Below are 14,588 nucleotides of genomic sequence, written 5' to 3'. Positions count from 1 at the left end.
GTGTTGAAGAACGAGCTCGTTCTGGACGCCCTTCAAGATCGCGAAATGAGAACATTGAAAAGGTCCGCCAAAAGATGAACAAGGATAGTCGCCAACGATCGACCAAATTTCAGCAGAGACAGGAATCAGTTGGAGCTCATGCCAGTGGATTTTGAGTGAGGATTTGCACGTGAGAGGTGTTGCTGCTAAATTTGTTCCGCACCTTCTCACACAGGAGCAAAAACCCATCTGCATGAATGTGTGTCAGGACTTGAAAACAGAGGTTGCACTTGATCCAAACTTCTTGAACAAAGTCATTACAGGGGATGAGAGTAGGTGTTACGGGTATTACCCAGAAACCAAGTGAGCATCAAGCCAGTGGAGGACTCCCAACTCTTCCAGACCAAAAAAAAGGCAAGGCAAGTGAGGTCAAATGTGAAGACTATGATCATTGTCTTTTTTAATGTTCGTGGAATTGTGCATCGGGAATTCGTACCCCCTGGCCAGACCGTTAACCAGCGCTTTTACTTGGATGTTTTAAGGCGTCTGCGAGAGGATGTGAGGAGGAAACGCCCGGAACTTTGGCGATCAGGTGACTGGTTTCTGCATCACGCCAATGTTCGAGCACACATGGCCTTACAAGTGACCCACTATTTGGCATCTCAGAGGTGGTCTGTCATTCCCACGCTCCGTATTCGCCGGACCTAGCCCTGTGCGACTTTTTCCTATTTCCACGAATGAAAAAACACTAAAAGGGGAGCGTTATGATGATGTGGAGGCAGTAAAAACAGCTTTGCAAAGGGCACTGGACAATATCAAACTTGAAGAGTTCCAAACATGCTTCCAACCATGGGAAAAGAGACTTGACAAGTGCATTGCATGGAATGGGGAGTATTTTGAAGGTGAAGGTGACTGAAGTAATTTTGTAAAAAGGTTCATCAATAATTTTTTTATGACAACAATCAGGTTTCTTTTGGGTCCCCCTCGTATAGGTTCGTAATTTCAGTACTGTGTTCACACATTTAGTAAAAACACAAGCAATCCCCAAGCATGTCTCTACACTATGTAGAACAGTCTGTAGTACAGAATGTACAGAATAAGGATTTGCCTGGTCGCTCTTCAGTTTACCGATAGCTGTAGCAGTGTGTCCCCTAATATGTATTGTAATGGAAACAAAAGTGCTGTGAGTGATTGTTACTGCCTGGTCGCTCTTCAGTTTACAGATAGCTGTAGCAGTGTCCCCCCCCTAATACGCATTGTGATGGAAACAAAAGTGCTGTGAGTGATTGTTGCTGGCTGCCAATGTACTCTCTGGCCACAGTGCATGCTACTATATCATTTAACATCTGTGTGATTCTGTTACACCTTTGATAGTCAGTTGCTTTCTATACATTCATGATGGTGATTGCTGTTGTTGTTGTAGAGAATTAACTGGAAGAGGCCTAAGAGAACATTTAACAAAACAAATCCATCACAAAAGACTGTGGTTTATTTAGTTAGCACTTTCTACTTTGTCTTTGTGTAGCACACAGTGTGTTTATTTGCAGGATGGACAATAAGAAGAAAGTGTACACTTCCGATGCCTCATTGGATAGCATATCGGAGACATCATCGCCAGAAAGGGATCTTCAGCTGTCCCCTGTCTCATCAGATCCAGAAAGGTTTGTACTGCAGTTTTAAGCTTTGCATAATCACAGTGTATTTGATGAAGGTAATCCTCAGTGAAAAAATACTCTTGTGATCTGTGAACTGAAACCAGGTCTCCATCATAACAGTCATCTATAGAACCCAGATTTTTACATAATATCAACATACAAACTTTGTACATAATTATGTAATGAGAATAGGTAAAACATATAAGAAAACATTTACTGTCAGGAAAATATTTTATTAAATATTTGTCATAAAACAGTAACCTCAACTGAAATCAACTTATGCACATAAATTTTCCAGGCACACAAAAAGTGCGTTAAGATGATGTATGTTACATTACTTAAATATTTTATTTTGAAAGTTTATATTGTGCCAATAAAAGAAAGTTATTTTTGGTCACATCTCTTTACTAGAATGTCACATGTTACTGAAATTACTAGGGTAGTCTAATTCACCTTCCACTTTGAAGTTTTCGAAAGTTTTTGTTTGTTCTTTCAGTAAGGCGGTCCCAAATTAGTCTTCTGTGATGTTAAGTTTAAGAAAATGTATTAAGCAGGCCAGCAAAACATGAAGAGTAACCAGATGTTGAGCAGCTACTTGGTATCGCTGCTGAATGGTGGTAGCGGACAGGTGGAATCGCATGGGACACAGGGCAAGTTGGTTAAGGGTGACACAGCAAAATAATGTCTGCTGAGTTTGGTGTCCGATTTCTCTCAGAATTTCTCTGCCCCGTACTGTGAAGTAATGTGATCTTTCAGTCTTTCTTGGTGTGATTAACAATGTGATTTGGATCTTCAGCAGAATTTGTGTTGCTATTTTTATGGCGCTGTATTTCAACACCAGCCATTCTTCTTCAGGTGCTGCAATCTGTGTTTTTGTGTATGTTCACTGCCTGACTCCAACAAGACTGTGAGGTATTGTTGGTGTTGGGCCATTATTTATAGCTGTCAAAGGAAAGTCAACTTCTCAGTACACTGACCTTCCTCACAAGGTAGTGAAGTAAGCAAGTTGACCATGTTTGTAAGTACAAATGACAGCTGAGGAATTGAACTCGCTACAAACAGTGGCATGACACCAACAGTAGATCTGGCCGATTCCTCACAGCGACACACGCAATGCCACAACTCTTCAGCAGTAAGCTCCTGCTGCCGCCGTTTATTATTCAGAAATAATTGATGCGATTGGAGGCCCTCTGGAAACCTGCTCTCACGTACATAATAAGACTTTCTTTCTGGAGAACAATTGTGATTTTCAAGCCCAGCTACCGCTTACAGCCTCTCTCCTCCACAGTTATCCTGTTCGTGTTGAGGTCCATCATACTCAGCTGCTTGATCGTCTGACCGAGGGATAAATCCAAAATTATCTCTCTGATCAGGGCATCATAGCGGTTCATCTGGAAATGAAAAAGGTTGATACTTAGAGCCTACATGCACTCTTTTTCTCACATTTGATGGAGTGGTGCTTCCACCAAAGATTATGATAGGTTATGAACTCATTACAGTCCAACCATACATTGCAAACCCTATGCATTGCTACCCATGTGAATGTTATAACCACACTTGTGTGTCCTGACAATATGTGGTGGGGATGCTCATGAGGACGATTGCCCACCTCCTCCTCCCTGCTGTATCAATTGTAATGGCGACCATACCACCTTATCCCACGAGTGTCCCATGAATCTCGATGAGTGGGTTGTCCAGGAGATCCGGGTGAAGGAAAAAAATACTGTACCGTGTCACTTATGGCTAGTCAAATGCCCTGCATTTTGCCACCCATCACTTATAGTACCATTCTTGCTACGCCTCGTTACATGAAGGACATGGCAACTCAGACATGCGATTTCCAGTTCAGTTCTGTGGTTGTGAAATCACCCAGTATTACAGTGGCAACCCTGTCTCTTCCGCCTCCTCCTACAGCTGCACAACAAGCCATCAAATTTTCGTGCCCGGCAGTGAAATCACCTGCTACACAACTGACGGACCGGCAAAAGAAACACTGTCGCAAAGACCTTTTACGTCCCTCCAGCCAACAAACAACTGAGTCTTTGTCTGCTAACCCTAAAGGCTCTGGGAAACCAAACAAAGGCAAACTGTCTTCTCCTTCCCCGACTCAGAGTCCTCCTCAGCGATGTTGCGCTCACCTGGCCGACCTCCATTTTGTTAGTGCGCATTGCCCACCGTTTTTCTCCGTGAATTGACAGGCCTCTGTAGATTCCATGGAACAGGATCTTCCAGCCTCTACACCCTGTGGCAGTGAGTCTTTGAAGGCTGGCACTTGGCAGCCACTGAGGTGATTGCCCTTTCTTCCCTCCTCGCCATTCTCCATAATGACTCTTCTCCCATGGAAAATTTGTGGCATTCGATCCAATAATGAGGAACTACAGCTGCCCTTGGAATCACATGGTTCAATTGTTCTCTGCCTCCAAGAAACAAAATTGCATCCTCGTGACCACTTTGACCTCTCGTGTTTCCTTCTGGTCTGCTTTTACCTTCTCCCTGAGGCTGGCATTCCATCTCGTGAGGGGACCTTGCTGCTCATTTGGGATGATGTCCATAGCCAAACCATCTCACTGAACACCCAGCTGCAAAGTTGTTGCTGTCCACATTTTGTTATTGCTGTCCACATTTTGTTATTGCTGTCCACATTTTGTTGTTGCTGTCCACATTTTCATTCCTCGTTTCATCTTTTCTCTTTGTAACATCTACATCCCTCTGTCATTTGCTGTCACCAGGGCAAACTTACCCAGCTTATTGGTCTGCTCCCTCATCCTTTTTTGCTACTTGGCAACTCCAGTGCCCACCATCCCCTTTGGTGCTCTTAGAGAACATGTTCAAAAGGTTCCTTCTTGGCTGACCTTCTGAAAAATCTCATCTGTCTTAACACTAGAGCGACCACGTTCCTTTCAGAATCCACTAACATTTATTCCCATTTGGACCTGTTATTCTACGCTGGATAGCTTGCCTGTCATTTCAAGTAGTCCATATTCGAGCAATACTTGCGATGATTTACCAAGTGCCATCTGTTTGCTGACTCCTACCGCAACAGCATGTAAACCCCATTGGCAGCATCCTAAGGCCAACTGGAGGCTTTAATCCTCCCTGGCAACCTTCGAAGAGCAACATTTCCCCAGTTATGATGACGAGGTAGAGGATCTTATGAATGAACATTATCCTTACTGCCGCAGAATGTTCCATATCTCTCTCGTCTTTACCGCACCATGTCCCAGTCCTCTGGTAGACTGAGGCTTAGAGCAACACAAATCATGCACGGAGACGTGCTCTTCACATTTTTAACTGCACTCCTACAGTGGCGAACTGTGTTCATTATAAACAGTTGCATGCGCACTGTCGTTACATTCCTAAGGGTAGCAAAAAGGCTAGCACGATTTTCTTTACTAGTTCTTTTGACAGTTTAACTCAGTATTGTTGTGTGGGGCAACCAACTTCGGCTCTCTGGGACCACTCGCTGAGTTCTGGACTGACCGTAGCAGATGATGTCATTGTGAACCCTATTGCTTTCTCCAACACCTTGATCCGCTATTTCATGAAGACTTGAATCTCCACCCACTATCACCCCTCCTTCCTCCCTCGGAAACAAGTGGAGGAAGCTCAGGTGATGTCCTTCTCCTCTCAGAATTATGAGTGTGGCCTACCTGACTGCGTGCTGAACCCAGTCTGTAAGTGTCCAATGTATTGTACACAATACTTTCTGGGGAGTGGATCAGACCACCCTCCTCCATTTGTACTGATTCCTTGTCTGTTCAAAAGTAGACTATGGGTATTTTGTGTATGCATCTCCACATACATCCATCTTATACCATCTTAACACAGTTCATCATCATGGAGTACATTTGGTGATTGGTGCCTTTTACACTAGCCTGGTTGAGAGTCTATGAAGAAGCTGCCGAACCACCACTGTCATACTGGCACAATGTCCTCCGAAGGGGATAAGCGTACCATTTGTCTGCCTTGCCTGGACACCCATCATGTGCCCTCTTTTTTGATGATTGCCTTGACCGCCGGTATGGCGCACGTCCTTCTTCTATGTTGCCTCCTGGAGCTCGCTTTAGGCTACTGCTCTAGCAACTTTGCACTACCTGTTACTTTCGCAATGTATGTGAACCCTTCACTGCCTCGGCTTCATGCAGTGGCCCATGTTCATCTTGGACTTCATTTGCTTCTCAAGGATTCGATCTGTCACTGTAACTTTCTTGACCTTTGCACACAACTTGATGGTAGCAGCCCCTTCGTGTGCACAGATGGCTCTTAAACGCACCATGTGTCAGGTATGCCTTTGTCATTGCCATCGACCAGTTTTGGTATTGGCTTCCAGAATACTACTCGATTTTTACTGCAGAGCTCTTTGGCCTCTATCAAGCTACGCAGTACATCTGGTATCACAGGATTTTTTATTGTGTCATACGCTCTGATTCTCTCAGTGCTCTTCAGAGCCTCAGTGTGCTGTACACAGTCCTCTCCTTTGCACAACGCATCCAGGAAAGCTTCAATTTGTTTGCTGTTGAGCGAGTCACCATGAGGTTCGTGTAGGCGCCTGGTAATGTTGGTCTGAAGGGAAATGAGGCTGCTGCTGCTGCTGCCAAGGCTGCACTCCTACATTGGCCTGCTATCTCCTCCATTCCTTCAAGTGATCTCTGCCTGTATTGCCATCTTTCAGGAGACTGTGTCATTTTGGCATTCTCTTCGTGGGAACAAGCTCCAGGGAACCGACCTCCTTTTGGCTCTCTTGTCACAAGAACCTCATTTTAGCTCGGTTACGTGTTGGGTACTGTGTTCTTAGCCATTGCCATTTGTTAAGTAGTGATCCCCCACCACTTTGTCCTCATTGTCATCAACCTGTGGAGGTTCGCCATTTTGTGACCCAGTGTCCTTTTTTAAATCACTTAAGTTCCAGTGTGTTCGCCATCTGATTTATCAGGCATTTTAGCAAATGATGCACAGGCTGTTGACAGCATTTTACTTTTTATCTTTTGTAGCAATATGGCAAAGGACATTTAATTTTTGGGTCTGGAACTCTGCTGTCTCTATGGAATTTTTTGCAGACCTTTCTCCAAGGAGAAGTCCATGTTTAGCAACTTCTTTTAATTCTTTATGTGCTAAGGTTATTACATTAGCGCTTTGTGACCTCAGTTGTTTTTGCGCAACAAAAAAAAGAAAAAGAAAAAGAAAAAAGAGCACACATAACGAAGACGACTGGATCAGTTGTCGAAATATTCTACGTTGAATGGAAACGTTTCAGCTGAACATCGCTGACCGCACTGTGTGTTGTTACTGATTGCATATTAGTGATGGTAAAGAGTAAGGTACCTAGCCACAATACTAATAACAGACCAATACAGGCTCACTTTCAATTCCTTTTCAGAATGGCCTGATTTTTCACTTACCACACATGTATGGCAAGTCTTGGAAGTGGTATTATAGTGGCTATATTAATACTGTGGCTACGTGGTTCATCTAGATTAGTCAATAAGAGCAAGGCACATAAACAGACCAATAATGAACTCGGCCCGTCTTGTATGGTGGCCTGCACTGCAGTGTCTTGTCAGCTACTGCCACTCAGCGGTTCTATTCACTCACTGCTGGAGTACCATTTATTCTTGGTGTTCCTCTTGACACACATTGTTCATCCAAGTATTGCACTGCACCAATTTGAGCTCCCTGTCATATTAGCATATAAAATGCCACTTTTCGAAACGTGTTGTTATCTCTACTGCGCAAGCCACAGTGTGTGGTGGAGGGTGCTCTGTGTACTGTGCTCACTTATCTCTTTTCTGTTACAGTCACAAATAGTTCACCAAAAGAAGCATCTGTGTGATCCACTAGTTTCTAATTTTGTCTTTGTGGTCTTTTTGCTAGATATACATAGGAAGGAGCAACATATTGATTGACTCTTCTAGGAACATATGCACTCAGGGTTTTGACAGTAAACGGCAATGTGATACAGAACGGCTCTCTTGTGGTGTCTGCCTCTGGAGTTGGCTGACCACATCCACGACTCTTTTGTGCTTCCCAAATGAAACTTGAACAAAATGCGCTGCTCTCGTGTGGATCTTCTCTACTTACTCTAACGATCCTATCTGTTACAGATCCCAGACTAATAAGCAGTATTATAGGATTATTAGAGTGAGGGTTTTGTAAGCTACCTCCTTTGTGGGTGGACTACTCTTTCTGAAGATTCCTCAAGTGAATGTCAGTCTGGCATAATTGCCTTATTTTTGATTGAATGTATGTGGTCAATCCACTGTAAATCACACTGTATACATATTCCTAGATATTTTGTGGATGTGACTGCTTTCAGTGATTGTTTGGCGGTTGTGTAATTGTACAACAATGGGTCTTTATGCTTATTTATGTTCAATATGCTAAATTTGTTTATATTGAGGTTCAACTCCAGTTCATACTAAAAGTGTTAATTCTCTGCAGTTTTATGCTGCAATTTGGTACAATTTTGTAGCATTGCAACTTCTCTGTATAAAACGGCATCGTCCATGAAAAGCCTCATGATATTTCTGACAACATCCAACAGGTCATTTATGTCTATTGTGAAAAGTAATGCTCCTGTAACACTCCCTTAGTGTATGCCTGAAGTTACTTTTACATCTGGGAATATTTCTAACTGGTTCTAGAAACTGTTCAGTTCAGTCCCAAAGCTGATCTGGTATTCCGTACGGTCGTGTTTTCTTCATTAGGTGGCAGTGCAAAACTGTATGGAACAAAACCACTGTTGTTATAGTAACCATTGTTGGTGCTTTTAAACAAATCAAATTGTGTTTCGTACATATGAGACTTCGTACCATCCCAAAACTGAGCACAATTCTCATATTATATCAGGGTTTATACGACCCGGGACAACCGGGAAATGTGGGAAAAACCCAGGAATTTTTTCATCTGGGAGAAAACTGGGAAAAACCCAGGAATTTTTCGGAATTCCGGGAATTTTTCATTGTTTTAGCTTTCAGTTAAATTTTTGTAATTTTGACTGAAGAATTGATTCTCTAGCAAAGAATGTTATTGTATCCTGCTACTGGAGAATGATACGGCAGCAATAAAATATAAACGAGAGGGAAATAAATAAAACTTTAGTGGCAAAGGAAATGTGCAATTTACAACAACTAAAAACCGTGCATGCACAAGCATCTGCAAATAGCAAAAATGTGTCAAAGGCTGTAGGGCGTAAACTGTAATTCTTCGTAACAATAAACTGCTTGCTATGAGCATGACGTCACAACTGTTCACCTTAGGTTCGTTTGACCAATTGCCAGTGGTCTGTTGCGCATGCGCATTTGACTCGCGTATAAGCAGTACCTTCTCCCGCTACTTGAAGTTTGGCTGTTAGCTGTATCGGCAGTAGCAGCAAGCAGCCAGATGCACACGAGAAAAATTTTTTCTCACGCGCCCTAGCTGCCAGATTCACGCTTGCACAGAGTTGTCCGAGTTGTAGTGGGGAGGGGGTTAACCTCCATGTGACCCGTGTTTATGTCAAGTGATTTCGCTGCTTCTCTTCGTGTACAGCTCCCACGCCGGCTGTGCTGGCCACACAGTTCTAGGCGCTGCAGTCCGGAACCGTGTGACTACTACGGTCGCAGGTTCGAATCCTGCCTCAGGCATGGATGTGTGTGATGTCCTTAGGTTAGTTAGGTTTAAGTGGTTCTAAGTTCTAGGGGACTGATGACCTCAGATGTTAAGTCCCATAGTGCTCAGAGCCATTTGAACCATTTTTGAACAGCTCCCATGTCAAATGAAAACAAAACGGATTTCTGTGGCCGGAAGCTATCAAGTGAATTAAAATACATTCACATAATTATGGAGGGCAAAAATATATTATTAATTTCAGTTTTCTGATTTTATTTTATTTCCAAGTTAGTAGCAGTCAAGCATTAATTGCCTTGCAGAACAGTGAAGTTATTTTTGCAAGTTTGCTAAAGAAATTTGGCTTTATTAATCTTTCCACCGAGGCAATCATTTTATTTGAAATAAAGTGTTTCGTTCTACAGTATTGGCTAGTTCCAACTGTGCGCTGAATTTCAAGTGCACATTATCATCTTCTGCCATATTTGGCATTATGCCATAACAAAGAACCAAAAATGAGATCGTAGATTACTGGTACTCCAAGAAAATTTACGTCCCAAAAACCACACTGAAAAGCTTAATATCAGATGGGACCTACTTCATTGTGAATCTGGAAAAAGCCAATTTGCACTTCAATCCGAATTATGCATTTTAGTATGGTTTACGAAATTCCGATTCTATTTGGAGTATCCTCTGGTGCTTTGTTTCTTTTATGGTGTAATGTAAGCTCTCTTAGTGCTTTATACACATGAACATACGGGCATCCTACACCACTGCAGTTGCACACGCACAATGACGCCTGTTTTCTGGCGCTCTCTGGCAACCTATTTCTAACAGTCTCCGGATGGTATTGCGAACGGTGGTTAGAAAAGTGTTCCTTTCAAAGTAAATTTCTTTTTACCCAAGATGAATTATGTTACGTCTGAGAAAGTGGGATGGATATCTAAATCACAGAGTGTTCGAAACTGAACAGTTTGAGGACCAGCCACTTACAAGAATTTCGAGCCGAGACATTTATGTCATAATTTTAAATTTACTGGCACATTTGTGTGATGTGTCTCAAAGTATAACACACGCAAAAAAAGATAAATATTACATGTGAAAGCTTAGCTTTTCTTGTAGATATACGGTACTGTGTACATTAATGTAAACCGTTAACTTTTCTTCTTGCATGTTCGCGCAATGTAACCAGTGATATTGCTATTGGCTGACTATAACACATGTCCTATGCTCTGAATAGCTGCTGTCATCGGCTGACGAGATCTCGTGGCTTGAGATATGACTCGCTTACAAAAGGACATCGCAACCTCGGTTTCAACGCTCCGGAAACAAACGCGCTGTGTTTGGTGCAATTCAAATTTATACTTTCGTAATACGAAAATATGCAGCGTATATGTTGCTGCAAATCAAATTTCTTTCCAAAACTTCTCTCCTTTTTTATATATATATATGTTGGTCAGCCAGGCCATGCGTCATTGATCTAAACAGGTGATAGTCAGAGGAAGCAAGGTCTGGAGAATGCAGCAGGTGGTGTGTGTGTGTGTGTGTGTGTGTGTGTGTGTGTGTGTGTGTCTATACAAAGATGAGGTGACACACAAACATACACACAAAATTCTAGCTTTCGCAACCAACGGTTGCCTCATCAGGAAAGAGGGAAGGAGAGGGAAAGATGAAAGGATGTGGGTTTTAAGGGAGAGGGTAAGGAGTCATTCCAATCCCGGGAGCGGAAAGACTTACCTTAGGGGGAAAAAAGGACAGGTATACACTCGCACACACACACATATCCATCCACACATACAGACACAAGCAGACATATTTAAAGACCTTTAAATATGTCTGCTTGTGTCTGTATGTGTGGATGGATATGTGTGTGTGTGTGTGTGTGTGTGTGTGTGTGTGTGTGTGTGTGTGCGTGCGAGTGTATACCTGTCCTTTTTTCCCCCTAAGGTAAGTCTTTCCGCTCCCGGGATTGGAATGACTCCTTACCCTCTCCCTTAAAACCCACATCCTTTCATCTTTCCCTCTCCTTCCCTCTTTCCTGATGAGGCAACCGTTGGTTGCGAAAGCTAGAATTTTGTGTGTATGTTTGTGTTTGTTTGTGTGTCTATCGACCTGCCAGCACTTTCGTTCGGTAAGTCACCTCATCATCTTTGTTTTTTATATATATATAAAACAAAGATGATGTGACTTACCAAATGAAAGTGCTGGCAGGTCGACATACACACAAACAAACACAAACATACACACAAAATTCAAGCTTTCGCAACAAACCGTTGCCTCATCAGGAAAGAGGGAAGGAGAGGGAAAGACGAAAGGATGTGGGTTTTAAGGGAGAGGGTAAGGAGTCATTCCAATCCCGGGAGCGGAAAGACTTACCTTAGGGGGAAAAAAGGACGGGTATACGCGCGCACACACACACACACACACACACACACACACACACACACACACACACACACACACACACACACACACACACATCCACACATATATATGTCTGTATATGTGTGGATGGATATGTGTGTGTGTGCGCGCGCGAGCGTATACCCGTCCTTTTTTCCCCCTAAGGTAAGTCTTTCCGCTCCCGGGATTGGAATGACTCCTTACCCTCTCCCTTAAAACCCACATCCTTTCGTCTTTCCCTCTCCTTCCCTCTTTCCTGATGAGGCAACAGTTTGTTGCGAAAGCTTGAATTTTGTGTGTATGTTTGTGTTTGTTTGTGTGTCTGTCGACCTGCCAGCACTTTCATTTGGTAAGTCACATCATCTTTGTTTTTAGATATATTTTTCCCACGTGGAATGTTTCCCTATATATATATAAAGTCTCTCCAAAACTTTGCCCCGTCTTTTCTTTTTTTCCGGGAAGTTCTATGGGATTGTATAAAACGTTAACCATTCAAAAAATTGATAAGTTTTACAGTTCCGAAGGAAAATCTACAGAAAATCTACTGTCACTTAACACAGAAAAAGTGTATTTTCGCCTGGGAAAAAGCATATTTTTTAAATGGGATATCCAGGAGAAATCCGGGAATTTTTTTTCCTTGTCCATGTATACACCCTGTATATGTAAAGCTCTGATTACAGAGAAAAAGTTTCAAACACAAAAAGACAATAACATGCACAAAAAGTAACTGAAAAGGATGTCGGAGGACTTTCCATTTGTTGCCAAAATGTTAGAAGCAGTTGATCTCCCAGAATTTGTGTTTTCAGAACTGCAACTATGGCAATATGTTGCTTGAGTGTATGAGAACAGCCGATGGGTTGGTAACGTTCGTGAAATCTCATTTGAGGAGAATGATGTAGTGATAAATTTCGTGCTTCGTTTAGCCCTTTGAGACTTTTTTCAGTAGGCAGATTGCACAGATATGTGCTGGATCCCTGATAGTTGTATGTTCACAAATCTACTACTGCCTTACACAATATTATTTCCTAGACACAGTGTTTACATTAATTGACAAAAAATTTAAATCATTGCAACACTGATATTAGTTGAATGTAACTCCTCTTCCCACCTCCCTTTTGAATGTCAGTATTTTGCCTTGGAAACCATAAAGATGCCCAAACATGATACTTGGTAACATCTGCTAATTACCTGAAAGGCTGCTATTGAGGCAACCAACTTATTGTAACAACCAATTGCACAGTCAATTGCTTTTTGTTCCATTGTTTTTTTATATTGAATGGAACTAATCTCTGCTGCCACGTAAGCTATGTGAATGTTTTTCACTCACTCTCTGGGTTCGAGAGTTTCTGCTCCATTTGAAATGACTGATACAAATCCCTGACAGTTACAGTAGTTTTGGGAATGTTTTCACTTAGTGTCTGAGTTTGTGATTTCACTTGCGTACTTTTTCAGCCTTTTTGGTTATGCATGAACCATGATTAAAATTGCCAAATAGTGTATCTCATTTCAAGGAGAGGAGAGTAGAGAGTATATTTCTAAATATATTTTCAAAATTTATGTATTTATTTACTTAATCAGTTTTTTTATGTTTCTGGCATTGAAAATGGATTTTTAGTTGGTTTTATAAGAGTAAAAACTGCTGCCACATTATACATTTATGTTTAAGTGAATAAAAAATTAGTTTTTATTTCAATTTATTGAAGATTTGTGTCTCACTCTTCACCGATAATTGTATTTTGGTAAATGTTGAGGTGATGTGAACAGAAAGTATATCAGATACTTTTTAGAAATATTTGTCATCATTCATTAATTTCCTATAAATTTCATTAATTAATGTACAAGGTGTACAACTTGGCTTCCGCCATTTATTTCCAACATTTGAGGCTTTAATGAAACAAATTGGTTACACATGTATCATTCAAAGTATTTTCCATCGCTGGCCACTAGTTTGTCCCGTCTTTTAGACAGTGTATGAATCCCATGTCAAAAAAATTGTTCAGCTTTTGAATCGATCCAATTTGTGATTTCTTCATGATATCAGAAGTGTTGGTCAGCCAGGCCATGCGCCATTGATCTAAACAGGTGATAGTCAGAGGAAGCAAGGTCTGGAGAATGCAGCAGGTGGTGTAGGACTTCCCATTTTAATGTTCCCAAGTACATTTTGACTTCTTTTTGCATCGTGGAGTTGAGTGTTGTCATGCTGCAGAAACACTTTATCATGCCTCTCACTGTATTGCGGCAGTTTGTCTTTTAATGCTCTGATCAAATGCATTAATTTCATTGATAACGAGCACCTGTGATTGTTTCACGTGGTTTTAACACCTCATAGTACATGACGCCGAGCTGGTCCCACCAAATGCAGAGCGTGATCTTGGAGCCTTGAATATTCGGTTTGGCCGTCGACGTGCAAGCATGGCCAGGATATCCCCATGATTTTTTGCGTTTGGGGTTATCATAATGAACCCATTTTTCGGCCCCAGACGCAATGTGATGCAGAAATCACTTCCGTTTTTGCCTCTGAAGCAACTGTTCACAAACACACAAACGCCGTTCAACATCTCTTGGTGTCAGCTCACACGGCACACAGGTTCCTTCTTTCTGAATCATACCCATAGCCTTGAGACATTTTGAAATGGCTTGCTATGTCACTCCCACTAATTGTGGCAAGTCTTCTTGAGTTTGATGCGAGTCTTCACTCAGCAATGCCTCCAATTGTGCATCTTCGAAAACATTCTCTCTTCCACCACTAAACTGGTCTATGACATTAAATCACCGTCCTTAAAGCGTTGAAACCACTCGGGACACATTCTTTCACTAATAGCCTCCATACCATACGTACTTGAGAGCATTTGATGAAACTCAGCCACTGTTTTCTTCATATTGAAATGAAATAGTAACACCACCTGCAAATGACGAGAATTATGTTCGTAAACTGACATTTTGAATGAAGAAAAACTTTATGATGCA

At 41.9% G+C, this 14,588-nt stretch overlaps 1 protein-coding gene across 4 annotated transcripts in view; it reads left to right on the top strand.

The window, feature by feature from the left end:
• Positions 1 to 14,588, top strand: part of LOC126424945 (uncharacterized) — a 176,956-nt gene that overhangs the window by 43,291 nt on the left and 119,077 nt on the right. For all 4 annotated transcript variants that reach the window (XM_050087801.1, XM_050087802.1, XM_050087799.1 and 1 more), the window contains one exon: positions 1,527 to 1,640. In XM_050087801.1, coding sequence (XP_049943758.1) covers positions 1,527 to 1,640 — 114 coding nt within the window. The remainder of the gene's footprint in view (positions 1 to 1,526; positions 1,641 to 14,588) is intronic.

The sequence above is a fragment of the Schistocerca serialis genome, chromosome 10 (assembly GCF_023864345.2).
Source record: "Schistocerca serialis cubense isolate TAMUIC-IGC-003099 chromosome 10, iqSchSeri2.2, whole genome shotgun sequence".
NCBI lineage: Eukaryota > Metazoa > Arthropoda > Insecta > Orthoptera > Acrididae > Schistocerca > Schistocerca serialis.
This window is presented reverse-complemented; position numbering and strand designations above follow the sequence as displayed.